Source organism: Oreochromis niloticus, linkage group LG18, assembly GCF_001858045.2.
Source record: "Oreochromis niloticus isolate F11D_XX linkage group LG18, O_niloticus_UMD_NMBU, whole genome shotgun sequence".
In the NCBI taxonomy this organism is placed as follows: Eukaryota; Metazoa; Chordata; class Actinopteri; order Cichliformes; family Cichlidae; genus Oreochromis; species Oreochromis niloticus.
In genome coordinates, this window is record NC_031982.2 from 1636251 (window position 1) to 1659631 (window position 23381).

General features: G+C 39.2%; 2 protein-coding genes across 8 annotated transcripts in view; one reads left to right on the forward strand and one right to left on the reverse strand.

Annotated features, from left to right (window-relative positions):
• Nucleotides 1-16055, reverse strand: part of blvra (biliverdin reductase A) — a 32353-nt gene extending 16298 nt beyond the window's left edge. Inside the window, exon 1 of the mRNA XM_003456721.5 lies at nucleotides 15920-16055. The gene's annotated coding sequence lies outside the window, so the exon portion shown is untranslated. The remainder of the gene's footprint in view (nucleotides 1-15919) is intronic.
• Nucleotides 16056-16202: 147 nt separating this feature from the next.
• The window catches only part of LOC100707490 (uncharacterized), a 37665-nt gene continuing 30486 nt past the window's right edge, over nucleotides 16203-23381 (forward strand). For 4 of the 7 annotated variants that reach the window (XM_025900493.1, XM_025900495.1, XM_025900492.1 and 1 more), the window contains exon 1: nucleotides 16209-16612. Coding sequence is in view for 2 of the 7 variants with exons in the window: in XM_025900489.1 (XP_025756274.1) it covers nucleotides 16377-16612 (236 nt within the window). In the remaining 5 variants the exon portion in view is untranslated. Of the gene's footprint in view, nucleotides 16613-23381 lie in introns of all 7 variants that reach the window. The other 3 variants (XM_025900490.1, XM_025900494.1, XM_025900496.1) reach the window with 3 other exon arrangements.

Genomic DNA, 23381 nt, shown 5'->3' on the forward strand with positions numbered 1-23381 from the left:
AGTTGAAGTGCGGGCCATCTTCTATCCTATTTATAAAATTACTTGAGGGCCAATTAAAAATGGACCGCGAACCAACGGACTTTGGACACCCCTGGTGTAGAGTGAGGAATTTATTAACAGTGGGATACTGCCTGTCATAAAATGAGGAGTAAGAGCTGCCTCAGTAAGATAAACAGGAAGCCACAGTTACGAGCCTGGGGGAGGGCAACACCCCCCCCAGACTGAACAATAGAATTAGGGGAGAGTAGTGGAAAACTACTGAAGAGGGGTGAGAAAGGGCAGCACCAGTCCCCCTAATCTAAATAGGTGTGTGTATGAGAGATCAGGGTGGCTCCTCAGGCTACGCCCACACTAGCCCGGACAGATTTGGGGGCGATCGTGGCTCAGGAGTTGGGAGTTCGCCTTGTAATCGGAAGGTTGCCGGTTTGAGCCCTGGCTTGGACAGTCTCGGTTGTTGTGTCCTTGGGCAAGACACTTCACCCGTTGCCTACCGGTGGCGCCAGTGTCCGGCAGCCTCTGTCAGTGCGCCACAGGGTGGCTGTGGCTACGGCTACAATGTAGCTTGCCATTACCAGTGTGTGAATGTGTGTGTGAATCGGTGGATGACTGGTTGTGTAAAGCGTCCTTAGGGGTCCTTAGGGACTAGTAAAGCGCTATACAAATACAGGCCATTTAGATTTGAAAACGGCGTTTTCGTCTGAAAACGGTCCGCGTCCACACTAGCGTTTTCAGTCGTTTTCACAGAGTTGTGCGTCCACATTGAAACGGATGAAAACGCTTACATTCCAGTCCTGCGCATGCGCAAAAGCGAGTGAGAATTAAAGAATCTGGAGCATGTACAAACTGATATTCATCTTTTTTAGGACTGTCAAAATTGAGAACAATCAAAACAACTGCTGTATAATGCACTCCGCTATCTTTGCTTAATTGGTCACATGACTGCATCACATGACTAAAGTGCATCATCGTTTTAGAAAGTCTGCGTTTTCGAGTGTCCACACTGCGACGGGACAGCTCTGTTTTCAAATGTATGCTTTTTTGAGAGTGTTTTCAAAACGCTGCGTTTTTCCTTGGGGAAAGCGCTGTCTCAGTGTGGACGGGAGGCCAAAACGGAGAGAAAACGATGCTTTTTCAAACGAAAACGCATCAGTGTGGACGTAGCCTCAGATCTCCCAATGCACACTGGTGATAAAACTTTGATGAAAGGACACTTCAGCCTGATCTGACTGTTCTTCTCCAGCCGGGATATTAAAGGATCGGTGAGGTCAAGACAGTTACCTCGACACATACAAACACAGCCTGAGGGTAGAATTGAACTCTCATCTTGCTTTGAGGGAGCAGTGCTAACCACCGTGCCACCATGCCACCCGTATTTCAAAACCTTTATAATAAATACAAGATAATGAAAATACAACTCAAAAAATATTTCATACGATCGCATGCAATACCTTACAATCATCCTTATTAAGCCTACCTTCCAACCCAGTTGTTGCTGGAACATTAAAAATTTGGTCACAAATAAGACGCCACTTTGGATGGCTCACCCTCCCTCTAGCAACCCCGATTTGCAACAATCATTTATTCGTTCCAGCAAAGATGGACTCAAGATTCTCTGTCTTAGAAGATAAAGGACTTTGTAGTTTAAGTGATTTATATGTAAATGATGTTTTTGCAAGTTTCAATTAATTAGTTACTCGCTTTAATCTCAATAAATCCGATCTTTTCCGGTACTTTCAGTTGCGACATTTTGCAAAGAAACTTTATTCCCACAAACCTGACTCCCAGCGGAATAGACTTGGTTCTTAGAGCTAATACTTTGTCAAAGGGCCATATTTCCTACCTTTACAAACTAGTTTCTCCACCTAGTGAATCTCTTTTACATAGGACCAAGATGAAATGGGAATCAGAACTCCACATGAGTTTTTCTGAGTGTTTCTCGGAGGGAGCTGTAGGGGCCATTAATTCATCTTCTAGTTGTGCCAGACTTTCATTAATACAATTTAAAGTTTTCCACAGACTACACTACAGTAAAGAAAAATTGTCAAAATTATATCCAGATAAATTTGATGATAAATGTAATAGATGCTCACAGACACCTTGCAACCTTACTCGCTCTATGTTTTAGGCGTGCCCCAGGCTGTCTGAATTTTGGCATCAATTCTTCAAAACAATTTCAGATATATTAGGTATAAATCTAACTCCGACTCCACATATTGCTATTTTTGGCAAACCACGAAATAATCTTCGTATCACAGCTATCCAAAATAAGCTTATTGCCTTTGCTTCTCTTATTGCCCACAAAATAATTTTGTTGTTTTGGAAATCATCTCAGCCACCATTAATCAAAGTCTGGTTACCTGTCATACTAGAACTTCTAAAATTGGAGAAGATAAAATTCTCCCTCAGAGGCTCGTCGGATAGATTTTTTACTTACTGGAAACCATTACTTAAATACTTAGAAAAGTTACTAGCACGAGAAATCTCTTTGTAGTCCACCATATGACCGTGCACAAATTTTCTGCTATTGCTGGCAGTGGCTGTTCCACCTCATAAGACTACTTCATTTAAGATATTCCAGCATTATTAATTTGCTTCGACCGAGGAGCAAGCAGTCATTAATATTAATATTAACTAATGTTGATTAATGTTGATATAAATCTATAAGGATAAGCACTAGCACTTTATTGCTGATTTTTTGTTGTTGTTTGTTTTGTTTTTGTTGGTTTTGTTTTGGGGGGGTTTCTCCCTTTTGTGTGTGTGTGTGGGTTAATCCACCTTTCTGTAATATATTCACCTTTAAATTATTGGGAGGGAGTGGGGGGTATTCATGCCATCTATGTTATTTATGTTTATTGAATGTTATAAAAAAGAAAAAGAAGAGACAATCATTTTTATGTGTATCTATGTGCTTTATGACTGTCTGGCATTTGAAAAATAAAAATTATAAAAAAAATATTTCATACAATAGATAATAACGTGTCTATAAAATGTTTCTCAGCTATATTATTATTTTCAGTCACATTTTTTTAGTGATCACTAACTGAATATTTTTTCTTGTAGGCATTGACTTTTCAGGTGTTTTTAATTTTTTGTTTGATAATTCTTCATAATTAAAGAATAAGAACAAGAAGTCTGATGCCTTGTATTCTTTATGAAGGAATAATTTGAAATACATTACTTTTGTTTTTGAGTTTCCACACATTAAGTTTTTGTACAAACTATCAGTATCGGATCAGTATCATCGATACCAGCCTGAATTTTCAATTTTCAATTCAATTTTATTTATATAGCGCCAAATCACAACAACAGTCGCCCCAAGGTGCTTAATATTGTAAGGTAGACCCTACAATAATATAATTGTCACTTTGGTGACAGTGGGAAGGAAAAACTCCCTTTTAACAGGAAGAACCAGGCTCAGGGAGGGGCAGTATGGAGTTAAATCAGGGCCATAATGTTTGTGTAGTTAAAAGAAAAATTTGAAATCGAAAATATGTAAACTGAAAGCAAAAGTCACATTTTTAGAGTGAACTTTGAAAAAGAAAGAGTTGGATTTAAAATAAAATCAAACGTTACATTTTTTCAGATTCAGATCTTTTAAATTAATGTACAAAAAAAAATTCTTCAGGTTCGGATTTTTCTCTCAGCTTCAATTTTTTTTTTTTCACTTTCAGATCTCTATTTTTCAGTTACAGACTTTTGGCCCTGTTTTGGCGTGGTGGGCGTGGCTACACAGAGAGGGGCGGGGAATCATGAGTGACAGCAGACCGCTGCAGGCTCAAGATGGTCCATTTTTCATGTTGCCTTCAGGAAACCTGGGAATGAACATAATTTATCAAACACCTCCTGCACTGTATTATTTGATAATGTTTAGAAAACATGTCAAGCATAACTGCTATCGGGTGGGGGCTGCTGTTAACTTGTCCCTCAGTGAACGATGGCTGTGTCCCAATTCAGGGTCTGCACGCTTGAAGTACGCATTTCAAGTGCGATTACGTCACCGCCACGCGACGACGGCTGTCCCAATTCAAAGTGTACTTCAAATGCATACTCCAAATGCGCCGTCGATTTCCCAAATATCAAGCGTGGTCCGGTGCACGCTTCGTGGCCCCATACATCCCACAATCCATAGCGCGGCGGTGGGTGTGGATAATTTTGCCGCAAAACACGGCAGAAGGGAGCGGCTGAAGAGTGAACTGTCAAAAGTAAGTACTGAATATTATGTCACTTATTTATGTGCAAATGTTTAAGAACATTAAAACATTACTGTTGGCCACATGTCGGCAAAGTTATGTGACATTAGTGATGTTTGTACTTTCAGCGATAACTTGGTTTTAAAGCCTCTACTTCTAAATATATATATAGTCGACCTTAATCTTACAGAGAATGTGATGATTTTATGGATAATTAAAGTCAGTCATATATCCACAAACACAACAAGCTGAAAGTCAGTGATGCTGCTCGGTTTGCAGTCCTGAATATCACGGCACAAGCAGGATCCACTACATTGTTAATGTTAGCTATGTTATATTGTTGCCTCTGTTCGGTGGTGTCGAGCCAAACGGACTTTAACGTGTGTTTGAACGAGCTGACGGTTCACTCGTTAAGCTGAAAGAAAGATGCTTTAATCACAGGAGTCACACATGTGTCCACTGGACCATCTGGGATCTCTTCTTGTTTAGCACTCGTAATAACACAAACACTAAATCCTCCTTCTCTTGTGCTGTTTTGTAGCAGTGTGTACACCTGAGACTGTCACCTGTCTGTCTGTCCTGCACTCTCTCTGTTTCTTTCTCTCTGATTGTGGAATAAAAGTATGAACATGTATCTATAAGTTACACTTGTGTTTGAATCCTGCAGCTTATCACACATTTGATTTCCATGTGTGACAACTGCAAGTGTCCAGAGTGAGGACAGACTGAGGGACCCACTGCTGCACATCATCTGTGAGGCTTTGCAGCCCTGATGATCCACCAGGACAAACTCAGCAGTGTGTGAGGAAGAGGAGGAGGAAGAGCCAGCAGCAGCTGACAGATGGAGAGAATAGACAGACTGTTCCCTGTTTGTGAAGGACTGCTAGGAAAGTTTAACATAACTAATTGTCTGTCCTGAATCAGTCTTATTAGGTAATGTTCAAATAATGTGATCATCCCAGTGTTTTCAGTGTGGGAGAAAGTACTCAGGGCCTTCAAGTTACACACTATGAAAGGCAGCAACAAGTTTAATATTCAGAAACCTAAAGTATGTATCAGCAGCAGAATGGAGCTAAAAATAAATGTTTGTTTCAGTTCTATGAAGCTTTGAGTATTTTGGATTAGTAGCACTGCTGTGTTTGTTGCATCATATTGCTGTAATTGTTTATATGCTTTATATATTCTGAGGTAAGTTGATCTATAGTGTTACATCATATTCTATAAGGATGTTATGTGTTTGTAGACTTTCTGCCCAGTTTGACCCATTTAGCAGAAGTCAGCCTGTTTAAGGCTCTGATATCTATTCTGTATGACTTAAAGCAGTTATGACATGGTCTGATTTTCTCACCCAATAAAGGAATATTTCATATATCAGTCTACTCTTCATTCTATCAGACAGTTATCACAGTTCGTACATTTTCTTTTTACACATATATGTAAGCATTGAGCCAAATTTAGTAATGCCAACATATTGAAAGAACAATGTTTGTCTCTTATATATAATACATCTGTATATACACTGTCAGAGATACTTGTCTTTGTGTGAAGATTTAAGGTGATAGGAAATATAAATAACTGCTACACTGTAAAATGTAATTCTAGATGTTTGTTATTTCAACATATTATTCTATATCAGTTTGACGATAGATGACTGAAGTTGTTGTTATAACATAGAATTACAAGTTAAAAACGTCCCAATTACACCAAAAAAAGCTAACTTGAAAACTCATGTCCAGCTAAATCAGCAACTTATGTGAACTTGACAATGTGGGTAAGTTGAGCACAGCAGGATTCAAAACTGCCTCACGTGACTGCTACCGAGGTGCATCATGGGGAATTGGCGGTTAACGACATGCTCACTTTACTTGGACGTTTTCTAATCGTCTTCTTTGGAATATGCTTTCAAGGTGAGTAACATTGGTTATAACTATAAGGAAAGAGAGCTACAAAAGTTGGAACATGTTTTGAATCTATGGCATGATGTGTGTTTTTCTCTTTTACCGAAATGTTTGCTTTAGCTAATGTAACTTTAGCCGACAAGGTCCAGCTTGTGTGTCATGACCAAACTTGACCTAATAAACTGACATATGGCCTTTTTTATGGGTTTAATGTGGCACTGACCAAATCACAAGTATTGTGCCGCTAGCTTTAAGGTTGTGCACTCACCCTGTTGCGATATTAGCAAGCTAACTCAGCTAATTAATAAAGCTTATTTCATATTGTCTCTGTACTTGTAAATTTCTTTCAAGTTCACAGGCTGTTGTATTTTGGTGGAAGTTCATTTTGGCAATATTTCCAATAACTGACTGGGTTCAAAAAGAACTTTTTGGCAGGACTCGGATGCTTGTTGTCATCTGTTTACCCCTATGTAATCACTTAAGTTGTTATGAACTGCTGCATGCTAAGCTGCAAGAGTGCACTGAGGACTGAGACAAAATATGGTCTACAAACCAGCATTATATTAGTTTTTATCAGATAGTCCTCCAGTGTGTTTAGTTTTTGCTTTAATTCTATTGTGCAGTTATTTGTTACCCTGAAATGCTTTATGCTTAACAACAGCTCACCATTTTAACTTATTTTTGAACTCTTGTGATCAGTATGACTAGTTTGTGTGAGTTTCCATACTAAAAGAGCTGTAGTGATAAAATAATTGGCATCAGAGACACTGATTTTTGGCATGGTATACTGCAGAAGTTTTTTTTTTTTGCATAATTTACCTTTTAATTAAACTGCATTCTCTGTATTGTAACAAAACTAACATTGTTTATATGTCAGAAAATTAGCAAACATGAATAAATGGCGAAAACAATATAATTATAACATATATTTTATTTTACTTATTTTAGGTCTGTGAAGCCAAACTTGATGCTGGGGATTTATTTTTGTCAGTGGAGTCAAATGGTAAGTTACAATTTGTGCATTTTGTCATACTGGAAACACCACAGATTATATTGTAACTTAATAGCTCTGTAGAACAAATGATATAAAGATTGTAGTGTCAGGGTACTTCTTAAGAAGTAATATGGCACTATTGATGATCACATGCAGGTGGCATAAACTAAATATTCAGACCTGTTACCAACAAGTGATTCATTAACAAAAGCAATGGAGCAGACTGTTTAGGTTCTTGTGGTTGTAATAACATCCATAACTGCAAGTTTGTCATTAATTTATTTTCACAGGTCTAGATGATCACATCTGTCTTTGTCATTTAAATGAGGTGGACTTGCAAACTTTGCACTCTTTTGGGTAAATTGCTGTCCACTACATATACACAGAATGTGCACAGTATTTCAGATCTAAAAAGGGAGTATGTAATGGACTTGCTGGCTTTAATGTAAAAAGCCTGTTGTGTAACTTTAATGAGGCAGTTGGACTAAAACAGTATTGCTCATCAAGGTAAACATCTGAGGAATAAGGAAATTGTTACTTGTCCTTTTACTCAGTGTTCTTTTAATCGCACGTTTACTAAAGTTTTACATCACATAAGTCATTTTCACAATCATTCTACTTTAAAAGATTTCAAGACAGAGCTTATTGTTCTCTGAATAAGCTTCCTTGTTTGCTGAACGGCAGGTAAAGTGCATCTTTTTGTTTGTTTGCTTTTGTGTGTTTGTGTTTTCTCTAATGGGCCTCAGATGACTGTTTGCTTAAATTTGGGTCTCAAAGAATCTTTTTTTTATTCTGCCTGTACTCTCCACCCCTCTTCTTCTATTGCTCAGGTTGAAGCAGAATTTGCCCGTCTTACATCTGTTGACCTGAAAGGGTTCCTTTTTGCTGTGCTTGACCATTATGGAGAGGTTCGTGGAGCTGTACAAAATCAAGAGCGGCATAGGAGGGCTAACTAGGCTCATAAAATGCTTCGGAGATGATGTAAGTGTTCAACTGCGAAATGTTCTCCTTTGTTTAAGTTTTAGGTTATCCAGTTCAACTGATGAACTCATTGAAAGAAAGCTGATAAGTAAAGTCTGTCATCATATTTCACAACTGGACATTTAGTGTGGTACCTTTTACAGAATCTGTGTATATTGGTGGTAGGTTGGATATCATATTCTACTTGAATGTCCTGATAAGCCTGATTCAAAATCTCCAATGATAATCATATATTGATGGAATTATGTATCAAAAAGCTGTGAATTTGGAGCTGTCTACATGCTTCATAAACACTGTTTAAAAAGTGTTTTTGTTTTCTTTTGACTTCTTTGACCAGAGCCCTACACAAAGGAAGAGGACAGAGGACCTCATTTTCTAAAGGAAGAGCCCTCACACACTTTAAAGACTGTGAAGGTTAGCATTGTTTCTTTTAGTAAATTTAATAATGACAGCACCACAGTGGATTTTAAATGAAACATGTGGCATCTATGAAACAACAGATGCCACATGATAACATGTGTACTTTTTCCTCACCAAATGTATTATTACAAGATCTTTGACACTGGATTTGGTCTGGGTTTCAGAGTAACTAACTGGCAAGCTAGCATTGATATTATTAGTGTCTTGTGTTTATTCATGTCTTCACCAGGGTCTTTGACATTTCGCTGCTGTACTGTTCACTTCAGCTTTACGTTTGATTTCTCACATTGTATATTGTAATGGCAGAGATATTAGGATATTTAAGGGGCTGCAGTGGCTGCTACAGCTGTGGGGGGCAATACTTTGGTGAAATGTCCTGGACCCTGGAAAAGAGACTGTGTAGACTGGGTAAGCAATTAAAGGTTACTGGCCGAGAGTCATTGGGCAGCTGGGTAAAGGTGGATGTTGATATTCAGTGCCAATTATGCAACCTGTTCAGCCACGTCTATATGCTCTTTTTTCATGCTGTTAATATAGGGGGAAAAATAAACTTTAATCAATAAACTGATTAAAGAAGCATTGTCTATGGAGCCACAATCTGATCCTGTAGTGTAGCTGCAGTTTGCACATTTCATGTATTCTCAGCCAGATTTGGTTTAGAGCACAGCCAATATTTAGCATAACTAGATTTAAATTCACACACTGGTGATGGCAAGCTACATTGTAGCCACAGCCGCCCTGGGGCGCACTGACAGAGGCGAGGCTGCCAGACACTGGCACCACCGGGCCCTCTGACCACCACCAGTAGGCAACAGGTGAAGTGTCTTGCCCAAGGACACAACGACTGAAACTGTCGGAGCCGGGGCTCGAACCGGCAACCTTCCAATTATAAGACGAACTGTCAACTCTTGAGTCACGATTCAGTCATCCACCCATGTGTGTGAATGACTGAATGTGTAAAGCACTTTGGAGTCCTTAGGGGACTAGTAAAGCGCTATACAAATACAGGCCATTTACCATTTAAATTGAAAATTTTGTTTGAATTCTGCAATTGAAGACATGCTCAGTTATTTATGAACATGGTCTTTGTTTAAAGCAAGAAATGGATTTGTAACATGGGGGTGCATATCTCATTCTGAAAAAACTTTAACAACTAATAAGTGTTACCCAAAGCCAATCACCATCATCCAAAGCATCAGTATGGCTCTTCTTTGGAAAGACATGAATTCTTAAGCACAAGGGATATTGTGTAATTGTAATTGTGTAATTTTTTTTTTTTTTTTGTCTTTGAACCCTTTTATAGCCGACAGGTATTGAAGACACGTTTTCTAAGAGGATGAAAGTTGGCATTGCGATGGTGAAAGAAGAAGACATCATCGATGTGTTGGTTGTCCTTGAGGCGGCAGTAATCCTGTCTAATCTGAGGGATGTCTCAAGTGCCATTTCCATGCTGATGGGCCTTCTTTTTGCCCTCAACATAGACTATCCAAAGGAACTTAAGGACATCTTTGAAGTCATTCAGAACATCCTAATGAACATTGGTGGAAGGCAGTGCATCTCACTAGTGCATGGTCTAAGAAACAGACTCTTGCAGAAAGCCATGCAGAACTGTAATTGTATGCTCCTTAGTGTTAAGGACAGTTTTTATTTTACTGTTTGTTTTTTTATTCTTGCAAGTTCTCATTCTCACTTTTGTATGTCACTAAATGACTACACTTTGCATTCCAGATTAGACAATTACTCATTTGTTCATGGTTTAAGAAACTTATGTGAACAACAATATAATGCTGGACTTTGCAGATGCTTATCTCATGCAAGTCAGTAGTTTTTCCTTTGTTTTGCAATTGAGCAGACTCAAACTGATGTATCTGAAATATCCATATTATCAAATGTTTCAGAAGCATGCACTCACTTTCAGAGATATTGGTTCTGTGGAATTTGTTGCAATTGTAAACGAAGACAAATACAAGAGTTTGATGTCTTACTTGTTATAAACTGATCTTTACTGTCACTTATCAAAGGTTTTGTACTATTTTAATATTTCAAGTTTTATGCTAACAGGTGTGACTGAGCACAATGAAGTTTAAAAATTTTGTAAATGTAAAGAATAACTTTTCTAAAATAGCAAGTGTCCCGTTGATACATTACATTAATGCAGACTTTATGTTGTTACTTCACAAGAATCACTACTGCTCCTAGAGTATTGGTCAGAATTTAATCTTCACCCAAACTGGGCTCAAGACCAAGTTCAAATTTATTGTTTCACAGGGAGCAGCCTTTGAGTTTTGATGGATTGTGAGCCTGATGAGCTACGTCACTGATTTTTCTGTTTCTCAGATGACTAAGATGGCACAATAAATGGTGAATGTTGGGTGCTCATGAGTAATTGTCTTGTCATGTTCTTAAAACAAACTTTCTGTATGAAATGATCAGATAGACTTTAATGGAATCTGTGGGGTTTTATTTTTTTTTCTGTAAACAACAGAAAATTAATTTAAAGGAATGTAGGTATTTAAACCTGAGCTCTAAGATGAACCTAACAGGTAGTTTTGCTGAAATGGATGTTAGAAAGCTAAAAAAACAAAACAAAACTTAAGATGTTTAATACACATTTTTCTTTACATCCAGTCAATCAACTCTGATAATTAAAATGAAAATGATTTACAAGTTCACTCAGCTACCTTAAGGAGCTCAGTTAATTAATAAACTTAAATCAACTTAGCCAACAGATTATGTTAGTTAAGCTAAAATAGATTCCTAAGTTAAAAGAACTACTAAAGTATTTGAATTAACTAAAAAACCCAAGTCAACTGAACTAGGACAAGAGTTTAAACAATAGATTATTTTAATTTAGCTGAAAGGGTTTTCCCAAGTAAAAATGACAATTAAAGGAGGTGAACTGACTAACAAATCTCAGTCAACTAAACTAAGATGAAAGTTTAGACAACATGTGATTTTTCATTAAGATAACAATTGGTTGTGTTATAAGAACAAACTCTATTTCTTGACTTAACTTAAAATTTTAAGGCAGCCCTTTACCTCATATTTTTAAGTTGAAACAACAAGTTATATTTTACAGTGTACTTGCATCTTTGACCCAGAGTTCAAGCTCATATATATACATATATATATATATATATATATATATATATATATATATATATATATATATATATAATCTAACAATACATATAATATTGTCCATATTATATTAACATTACCACAGTGAGATGACTTTAGTCTCATGAACAACATTAGCTAATTATCATTTACTAACTAATCTTGAAATGACTGTTCAGTACAGAAATGAAGCCCAACTATCATGTTTTACAGTCCTGTGGTCTCAACTAATCAAAGTGATGTCATGACAAAAATGAAGGACCAACAAAACATTCTTTCTCCTTCATTTCTGTCACACAAAGCTGTATGAAACATTTCTCACGGTTAGTATCATGGTTGCTAGGCAACCTGAACAGCACGACGAAGGCTAGACCGTCCCATTTCACAAGCCTCTCACTTCCGCACTTCCCGTACTTGTAGTACGCACCGTACGTAGTACGCGTAGTGTGCGTACTTCAAGCGTGCATACCCTGAATTGGGACACAGCCATCGTTCACTGAGGGACAAGTTAACAGCAGCCCCCACCCGATACAATGCGCGCTACTTTGAGAGCAAGGGAAATGACCACTTCTCACGTAGTGGCTGGGAAAATGTCTCATAATTGATCAGTTACGGCGTAATTTGTACACATTACTGCTTGAAAGAGCTTTAGTAACTGAGTTTTAGCAGTTATGCATGACATGTTTTCTAAACATTATCAAATAATACAGTGCAGGAGGTGTTTGATAAATTATGTTCATTCCCAGGTTTCCTGAAGGCAACATGAAAAATGGACCATCTTGAGCCTGCAGCGGTCTGCTGTCACTCATGATTCCCCGCCCCTCTCTGTGTAGCCACGCCCACCACGCCAAAACAGGGCCAAAAGTCTGTAACTGAAAAATAGAGATCTGAAAGTGAAAAAAAAAAAATTGAAGCTGAGAGAAAAATCCGAACCTGAAGAATTTTTTTTTGTACATTAATTTAAAAGATCTGAATCTGAAAAAATGTAACGTTTGATTTTATTTTAAATCCAACTCTTTCTTTTTCAAAGTTCACTCTAAAAATGTGACTTTTGCTTTCAGTTTACATATTTTCGATTTCAAATTTTTCTTTTAACTACACAAACATTATGGCCCTGATTTAACTCCATAGGGCGGGGCCATCTGCTGCGACCGGTTGGGGTGAGAGAAGGAAAACAGGATAAAGACATGCTGTGGAAGAGAGACAGAGGTTAATAACAGATATGATTCAATGCAGAGAGGTCTATTAACACATAGTGAGTGAGAAAGGTGACTGAAAAGGAAATACTCAATGCATCATGGGAATCCCCCAGCAGTAAGCCTGCAGTGTGAGAGCTCTAATGGGGTGATATGGTACTATAAGGTCATTAAGATAAGATGGGGCCTGATTATTTGACACCTTGTATGTGAGAAGCAGGATTTTAATAACCACCATTTTCATGAGAATCTTGCAAGCTCAGAGACATGACTGACACACAGAGGGTGTGTCCAAATGTTGGAACAGTTTCCATATCACGCAATATTGTCTAAGTGGCGAGACCTATCATTTAGGAGAATACTGCAGCGGCTTCTTGCCCCTTAATGGCAGGTATAAATGATGAGCAACAACCGGTGAGCAAAGCGGGTGATATTGGCCCCTTTAGACGATCCCAAAAATATAGTTACTTTCCACTGTGTTCCTGTTAATGACATACTAAATGAATTTATCCCAAATTACTAAAATATTGATATTTTAAATATTTAATCGACTCTGGAACATAAATATCTGGTGATATGTCACAGACACTTCTATAGGCACTTGTATGCAGCTGTCGCATGACACAAAGATGGTGTCATGATGATGTCAAAATTGGCAAGCATAATGGCAATAGGGATGTACTCCGGGAAGAAGTGAACCACCTTTGCAGCAGAGAAAACTAAGTGTTAGCGCTGATGTTACCTGGATATGCCAAAACTCGTCTTCATGGTACAGGCCTCTAAACGATTTTGAATGTGTTTGCTTCTAACATGAGTCCCAAACAAGCTCGGTTCAGCATGCTTCTTTAAGAAGGAGCATAAATGACCAAGCAGTGGTTAGACTACATGCCTGTGATGTAACCCTGTTAGGTAACTGGTGACCAGTGATGGGAATAACGGCGTTACAAGTAACGGCGTTACTAACGGCGTTACTTTTTTCAGTAACGAGTAATCTAACTAATTACTATTCCTATCGTTACAACGGCGTTACAGTTACTAACAAGAAAACGCGGTCCGTTACTATTTTTCAACAAACAGACGGTTGAAGCTGTGTTCAGCTTACCGCATCTTATATCAGCTGCAGGAAGTAGCTGTAAGTAATCTGGACGCTACAGCTTTAAGCAGCTGCGCGCTCCCGCGGACGGTAATCACGATCACTGTCTAGCACAACACCTGGAGCTAAGGAGGCAAAACAATCGCATGAGTGCTGCTGTTTGACTGAGGAAGAATAAAGTAGTCGTGGTAAGTCAATCACATGACCACTTAAAGACAAAGCAACAAGGTGCCAGTTTTTAAATTGTGTCGATAGGCCACGTAAAACCAGAGTCAGGATAAACAAGATATACGCGGCGTTTTTTCCTCAATAGTTTCGCCACGTTAGCGCTAGCAAGCACTCTCTGCTTATGAGCAAAAAAAAAAAAAAAAAGTTTAGGAGTGACGGAGAGAGAAAGAGAGAGAGAGAAAGAGAGAGAGGGAGGGAGGGAGAGAGAGAGAAAGAGAGAGAGAGAGAGAGCAGGAAAAGAGAGAGAGCGAGTTTTGAGATGTGAGAGATTTGTGACGTTTAGCGTGTTTGGAGTGTGTAGTTAATGTGTTGTCTTGTGTAGTTAATGTGTTGTCTTGTGTAGTTAGTGTGTGGTGTCGTGGATAGTTTTGTGATGTGTGTCAGAACAATGAGGCGACTGCTGTCTCCAGGTAGAAACAGGAGTGATACACCTGCTGCTGTCAGACCTGCAGGTATCAGGCTGTGATGTTCTCCTTTATAGTGGACAGAAATGATTTTTTTGCAGTGGCACAAATAATTTGTGTGGTTTCTTATTGAAGAACAGCTGATTGTTTTGTAAATAGTTTGAAATGGTTACTTAAAAAAAGGGTAAAAGGTAAATGGATGCAAATAACTTTGTTGTTTGCAAAACTTGTGCATAGGATTTTAAAATTGACAATTAATATTTGCATTTGAAGTTATGAAATATGATTCATTAATCATGTTTATGGTTGTTACAGTAAAAATATAACTTTTTCTACTGTGATTTATATGTTTTTTGTCTGATTTTAGATCAATTCTGGTTATACAGTATGACAAAATGACAACATAACTGTAAATTCAGGCACGTGAGGTTGTGCTAAAAAGAATGATACCAAACAAGGCAAAGTAAATAGTTTTTAAAGGTAAAATGTGGAGGGAAAATCAAGAGTAGTAAAAAAATGGCCAATTATACCCTGGACCCCACAGGGTTAAACGTTTTTTTTTGTTTTTTTTAAAGTAACGCAATAGTTACTTTTCCAAGTAATTAATTACTTTTAGAATATTGTAACTCAGTTACTAACTCAGTTACTTTTTTGAAGAAGTAACTAGTAACTATAATTGAATTACTTTTTCAAAGTAACTTGCCCAACACTGCTGGTGACAATAACTTAAGGCATCAGCATTAAAAAAAACGAGCACGTTTACTATCAATCAGTTTAACCTGTGCTCAACTTCACCAGAAAATTCAAAAACCGGTGTTGTGCCACAAACAGATTATCAGTATTTAGCAGTTGTGACTTGTTGGTCTATAATCTGTGAAACATATGTCAAACATATCTCTCTTGAATGATGTCAAGCCAGAAAGATCATTTCTGTTATGAGGTAGTAGCTCCAATTTTATCCTTTATTTGTGAATGTAAAACCCTCATTAAAATTAAAAATGTCTTTTTCAGGAGAGATCAGAGAGGGCAGCAGAAACTGCAACATATATAACAGGCAATTTATATAAAGATGTGTGAAGTGATATATATCGGTTATAACGTAGAACACAGAGCGTTACAATTACGTGGAGTGATGAAGATACTTACAAAGCAGGTCATTTCTTTATTTTATCTATAACCCCTTTGATTGTAGATTATTTAATACTATAGGGAAAGATATTACACACACAAAGACCGCACTGAAACACCGGAGATCACTTTTTGTCGGACCATCACCGGCAGAGCGCGAAATATTCTCTGTCAGCGCCGCCGCTTTGTAACGAACCACCGTTCATTCAGCGTTTTCAGCAGCGGGGTCGTTGCTACAAAACAAACTACATCATGTTTGCTTCTTACCTGAATTTCTTTATGTCCTCCGTGATTCCCACAAAAACGCAGCTATTACCGAAATGCTGCTTACGTACAAGTTACATATACCGAGCTGACATAACAGCACTTCCCAGCGAGTGAGCGAGCAGCATCGACTGTGACGTAGCTGCTGAAAGCCCCGCCCTGCATTAGGTGCGCTTGTTTTGTTCAAGCGGAGTTATATTTAGTACACGTGCAATAGGAAGCTACACAGAGCTACATATTACATATTAGACTATCGTTGATTTGCACAAAATAGTACTTTGTGAAAGATCTACGGAGTATTAGGGTCTCATTAAGAAAACAAAAGATTATCGACCAGATTTTGAGGTTGAAGTCATAATTCTGTTTTGAGAAATGTGAAGGCCCACGGTTGCTGTTCCCTCTGAGTCGGTTTTAGTAACAGGGAAAGAAATGATTTGTCTTTTAGAACATAAACACAGTCATGGCTGTAACGATGTTGAAAAGCTTTTGGTCACATGTAAAACACAAAACCTTGAAAGAGTGGATTTGTACAAAATACAATGACTGGCAGTGGACAGATGCAAGCTCATCAATAGTTACACCCTCTACAATAAAGAAGATGTGTGCTGTGTCACACGACGGCCCATCGACTTGTTTCACTAACTTATCTGCACGAGGCATTTTGCAAACGTGGCATTTTATCTTCAAAGAACAAAGGTAAGGTCCACATTTCGACTTTCTTCTCAAAGTAGATTTTTTTTCCTTTAATCTGGAAATTTCAACTTTATTGTCCAAATGATAAAACAATCAGTGTGAAATACAACTACAAACGTTGAAACACCACATTTGTTTTTCAAAGAAGAACAAATTTTTGTTATCTTGTATTGCGTGAAATATTTATCTCTTTTTTTTTTTTAAAAAAAACTGTCATTCCCACATGTTTGACATCATTTTTATCTTTACCTTTTAGTCTGCAATCAGTAACTTGTTTGGTAACCTAAAATAAAAAATGACCTCGTTTTATTGTGAGACTAAGTGTAGAGGTGCAGGTGACTTTCTTGTTCTAGTTGTTCTTGTGACTTTGTTAATGTTTAATTGATATTTAACAATTAACCATTTAACACAAAACGGAATTTTCCAGCATAACTATTCAATCCAACAAACAAACAAATTGCAGTCCAGTCAGTTATCAGAAAAGCCACCCTGATCTCTCAGTTACTGCCCTCTGGTTGACCTGATAGCACACTGGCCCGAAGAGAAAGATAACCTACAGGAGCACTGTTTTTCCATTCATACTTTGTGTGTTATTGTGCATTTAAAATGCATCAATATGTACATTTTTAAACTCTGTTTTCAAATGTGCATTAGTTATTGATAAGTAAAGGTCACCAATCTTTCACAGGGCTAAAAACAGAGACAACCATTCACACCTACACTTTACAATCACCAGTTAATATCCCATATGTGTCTTTGAAGTGTGGGAGGAAGCACCTAGAGAGACCACATACATTCCCCACAGAGAAGCCCCAGACTGGATTCGACCCGGCGCAGTACTGTCCTGCCCCATTTTCAGGGACCTGTCAGTTTTGTGAACGCTCAGTGGCTTTTCTTGATTATGTTAACTTTCACCACAGGTTCTTCCAAGATTTCAACAGGGTGGCTGCCCCATTAATTGAACCAACCTCACCCAAAACCCCTACCGGTTGGCCATTGAACCCCTGAAAGAATAGTCCAGGCTAGGTGCTGTACTACCACAACACTGCAATAATAAAATGCATTGAAACTGCATTTCTGAGTTCATGAAGTCCACCTTAGCAGGCATGAACAAATGCTCAGACTTATCTCTGGACAGCAGTCATTCAGCAGCTGACTCAGCTAAAAGCTATGATAAAACCTCCTGATTCAGAACCTTATGTTAACCCACCTCGTCCTCCTCCTCAGAGCTCAGCGTTTTTACTGGTGAGTTAGAGAAAAGTGGGGAATTTCTCACTCAGTAGTTTTTGGTTTTCTGGCAACAAAGCAAAACTAAATCCTCTGACTATGCAAAGATTCCCTGCTTGGAGGGCAGGCTCTGAGGCTACGTCCACACTAATGCATTTTCGTTTGAAAACGCATCGTTTTCTCTCCGTTTTGACCTCCCGACCACACTGAGACGGCGCTTTCCTCAAGGAAAAACGCAGCGTTTTGAAAACGCTCTCGAAAACGCATACATTTCGAAACGCAGCTGTCGCAGTGTGGACACACGAAAACGCAGACTTTCTAAAACGATGACGTATTTTAGTCATGTGATGCAGTCATGTGACCAAATAAACAAAGATATCAGAGTGCATTATACAGCGGTTGTTTTGATTGTTCTCAATTTTGACAGCCCTAAAAAAGATGAATATCAGTTTGTACATGCTCCAGATAGCTTTTCTTCAAATTCTTTAATTCTCACTTGCTTTTGCGCATGCGCAGGACTGGAACGTAAGCGTTTTCATCCGTTTCAATGTGGATGCACACCTCTGTGAAAACGTATGGACGCGGAGCGTTTTCAGATGAAAACGCCGTTTTCAAATCTATCCGGGCTAGTGTGGACGTAGCCTGAGATGGGCTCAAGCTATCCTCAAAACTAAACTGAATCTGTCTTTTTTATTTAGAAGTTACAAATGAATCTTGAGAAAGTCCAATAACTCCAGCCAACTTAACTTGTCTGTTTAACACATTTATTGCTCATCAGTAGCTGCATTTGTTGTTCAGGAGTTCCTTTTAGTATCCAACATCAATTAACATACATCACAACAGCGCAGCAGACAAACACAAAGCAACCCGTAGCAGCAGACATGAGGTAACAAACACAAATGGCTCCTACAACAACCATCAAGTGAAGCTCTGATCTCTCCTATGAATCTAAGACCACGTTGTAATGTGTTTATTCTTTTCCACAACCCTTTATTCAATATTCGGCTTCTTGTTAGTGTGTGTGCTTGTGTTCTGTTTGATTTACAGTACACATCGACATTTAAATATCCCCCAATATTGATGGAAATCTCACAGTCTAAGCTAGCCTGTCATCTTTTCATACCCTCCCTGGTGAACTTCATCATCATCATCATCATCGTTTATTTGTATAGCCCTTTAAGAACACACAAGGCAGTCCAAAGTGCTGAACAACACCGATTATAACAACTACCAATTTAAAAATACGATAAAATCATTACATACAATAAAATAAATGAGAAGGTGTCAGTTTCCTACAGAGTTAAAAGCCAGGGAATAAAAATAGGTTTTCAATCTGGACTTAAAGACCTGCACTGATGACGCTTGTCTAATTTGAAGGGGAAGGTTATTCCAGAGCATCGGAGCCACAATTGAAAAAGCTCGGTCTCCTCTGCATTTCAGCCGCGACTTAGGAACTGACAGCAACAGCTGCTCAGCTGAACGGAGCAAGCGAGGAGGAACATGTGGTTTCAGCAAATCAGATAAGTAGATAGGAGCCAGACCATTTAAAGATTTAAAAACCAATAAAAGGACTTTAAAACGAACCCTAAATTCAATGGGAAGCCAATGCAAAGAAGCCAGAACCGGAGTGATGTGATCGAATTTGCTACTACCGGTTAAAAATTGTGCCGCCGCATTTTGCACTAACTGCAGGCGTGACAAGGTGCCCGACCCGGCCCCTATTAAAAGGGAATTACAATAGTCCAGACGTGAGGTGATAAAAGCATGAATAAGAGTTTCCAAATTGGGTTTGGAAAGGAAAGGCTTAACCTTCGACAGGCGTCTGAGGTGATAAAAAGCAGATTTTACCACCCCATTTACATGACCTTCAAAAGTAAGCGCGGAATCAAGTTTAACACCAAGATTAGTGATTGAACTTTTCAGATGAGAGGTCAAATCACCAAAATCAACATCTGGGGTATCAGTAGAGCGATGTGGGCCATATAAAATTGCTTCTGTTTTGCGACCATTAAAATTCAAAAAATTATTTGCCATCCATAATTTAATATCACTAAGACAGTCAAGCAATGATTGACATGGGGAGGTATCCAAATGACTAAAAGGTAAATAAAGCTGACAGTCATCGGCATACAAATGAAATGACACTCCGTGTTTACGAAAAATCGCACCAAGGGGGAGTAAGTACAGCGAGAAAAATAATGGCCCAAGGATAGATCCCTGGGGCACACCCCAAAGCAGAGGGGCCACAGAGGAAGCGGCCAGTCCCAGTTTGACACAAAAACTCCTTTCGGAAAGATATGATTTTACCCATGACAATGCCAAATCAGAAATTCCCACACAGTGATGTAAGCGGGAGATCAGCAGGTCGTGGTCCACTGTGTCAAATGCAGCTGTCATGTCCAATAGCACAAGCACAGCATATTTACCACGATCAGTCGCAACAAGAATGTCATTCGTAACTTTAACAAGAGCTGTCTCCGTACTGTGAAAGGGCTTAAAACCAGATTGGAAGATTTCAGACAGTTGCGAGTCGTTCAAATAATCCAACAGCTGGGTATGTACAATCCTCTCCAAGATCTTGCTTAAAAAAGGAAGCTTGGAGATAGGTCTAAAGTTTGACATAGTAGAACTATCAAGGCCAGGTTTCTTAAGTAAGGGGTGTATGACTGCATGTTTAAACCCACTAGGAACTTGACTGGTTAACAGACTAGTATTGATAATTTTCAGGATATAAGGTCCAATGATGGGAAATACTTTTTGGAGAAAGCAGGGAGTAACAACATCATTCGGGGAGCCACAGGGCTTAGCATGTAGCACCAACTCCTCTAAATCACGCAGTGAAATCTGTGCAAAAGCAGGAAATAGGCTTGAGCAAGGCGCATGCATGGCCGGATCAACAATAGGTGGGATCAGAGGCCTCAGGCTAGCAATCTTGTCCACAAAAAAGGTAATAAACTTATTGCACATAGCCTCAGAGGACGGCAAAAGGTTGTTACCCTCCAAGTTAAGTACAGAATTTATCGTACTGTATAAAACACGAGGGTTATGAGAGTTGGCCGAAATAAGTTGAGAAAAGTAGGAGTGTTTATCGGCCTTAACTGCCCTCTGATAAGTTTTCCAACTAATCTTTAAGGCTTCCAGGGACACATGCAATCTATCTTTTTTCCACTGTCTTTCACATTTCCTACATTGTCTTCTAATAGCTCGGGTACGATCTGTTAACCATGGACTAGTCTTAGATTTACATTTTCTTAGTCTCAAAGGGGCAACAATATCAAGCACAGATTTACAAGCAAAGTCAAAATATAAAAGGTCATCTGCAGTGGGCAACTCAGGGGCATAAAACATTAATTTGTCAAACAGTATAGAAAACCGCTCGGCAGAATCAGAGCCAAAGGCACGATAACATCGAACAGGTGCAGCCTGGTTTGCAAAAGCGTTAGAAGGAGCAATATCAAATAAGATAGGCATATGATCAGAGAATATTGCATCTTCAACACGTACATTGCAAACAGATAAACCATAAGATAAAACTAAGTCCAGTGTGTGACCACGTTCTTGAGTGGCACCACTAACAGATTGGACAAAATTAAAAGAGTTCACTAAGGCAAGGAAGTCCTTGGCCAGGGGCTTCCCCGGACAGCAAACGTGTATGTTAAAATCACCAAGCAGGAGGATCTGGTCATACCGTGATGCACAATCAGCAAGAAACTCTGAGAACTCTGATAAAAACACCTTGTTATATTTCGGCGGGCGATAAACAATCGCACATAACAATGAAGGCGAGTGGCCCAGTTTACATAAACAGAGTTCAAAACTGGTGTAGCGAGACGAAGGGAAAAGCTGCTTCAAGTCCAAGTGAGCCTTAAAAACAGCAGCAAGCCCTCCTCCGCGACCCGAAGCTCTCGGAACATTAAAAAAGGTACAGTCAGCGGGTACTAGTTCAATGAAAGCGCTTAACTCACCGGGAGAAATCCAGGTTTCAGTCAGGAAGAGCAAATCCAGAGCACGAGAAAGAAAAAAATCCTTCAATATGAAGGTCTTGTTTGCCACCGACCTAGTATTTATTAGACCCAGCCTGAGAGGAACTGGGTCCAAAACTTCCGAGGCATTAGCAACCAGATCCACCGGTCGAAGGTTTTTCTTGTCAACTCCATGCCAGCGCATATGTCGTAGAGGAGAGAGTTTTGCAGGACCATTTTCGAAAGACCCAACAACAGGAACCAGCGAGGAGTCCACTGGATCCAAGGCACGCAATGGCACCAAGAGTCTCGGACAAAAACGGCGGATGCAGCGGAGCTCATGGGGAAAATGAGAAATCCAGGATTTCAGCTTCACAAGACGACCTCCACGGTTACCCCATCTCCTGCGTCGCTTCCGCAGAACCGGTGACGGTGGTAGGGAACGCCAATACGGTGGCATTGGTTCCAGATAAGGAGGAAAAAAGCCTTGGTTGTCATATTCAGGCCGGTCAGACATCCGGATGGATAATGTCTGGCGATCATAGGAAAAAGTACAACACACATGTAACGCAAAGTTAACTAAAAACAATAAAACAAAACAAATAAAAGAGAGCAATAGACGGCGTGCCGAACACACAGGTGCCATCTTGACTAGCATATTATTAACTTGTTGATGTGATCAGTGAAACGTCCGGAGATTTGATTTTCACCCAGGTGTCATCCACATACCTGAACCAATGACTTGGTGGTGTTCCAGGGTAGGATGACAGAGCCCTCTGTTACATCCCAGTTAAAAGCAAGGTATCAGGGGTGGGGTGCAACACAAAGTGAAAAGAAAACTATAACTGCCACAAAGTTAACGACAGTAAAGCACTGTTTATTTCACAATTAAACAAGTTAACCAGTTAGGACCAAAGTAAAACACAGGGAAGCTCTGTGCATCAGGGTCTCCAAGGCCAAAACAACAACAAAACACCCTTTCTAGCTAAAAAACAAACTAAGCCCACTCTATCAGAAAACAAAATACGACAGCTGAGCTCCCTGTCCAGCCAGAAAACATGAGAACAACAAAAATGAAACAAAAATGGCAGAACCCCTACCTGCTTCCACTGTGGTTCACAATCATCTTTGTAAAGGCACACCTTTACTCACAAAAAGAAAAACCAAAGTCACACCAAGCTTTATAATGATGTGACACATCAAACTTATTGGTAATGTCACAAGAAAAACAATGGTGTGCTTGATTTCAACGTAACTTTATTCTTTCATGAGTTATTTACAACTTTCTGACCACTTATAAAATGTGTTCAATGTGCTGCCCATTGTGTTGGATTGTCAATGCAACCCTCTTCTCCCACTCTTCACACACTGATAGCAACACCGCAGGAGAAATGCCAGCACAGGCATCCAGTATCCATAGTTTCAGGTGCTGCACATCTCGTATCTTCACACTATAGACAATTGCCTTCAGATGACCCCAAAGATAAAAGTCTAAGGGGGTCAGATCGGGAGACCTTGGGGGCCATTCAACTGGCCCACGACGACCAATCCACTTTCCAGGAAACTGTTCATCTAGGAATGCT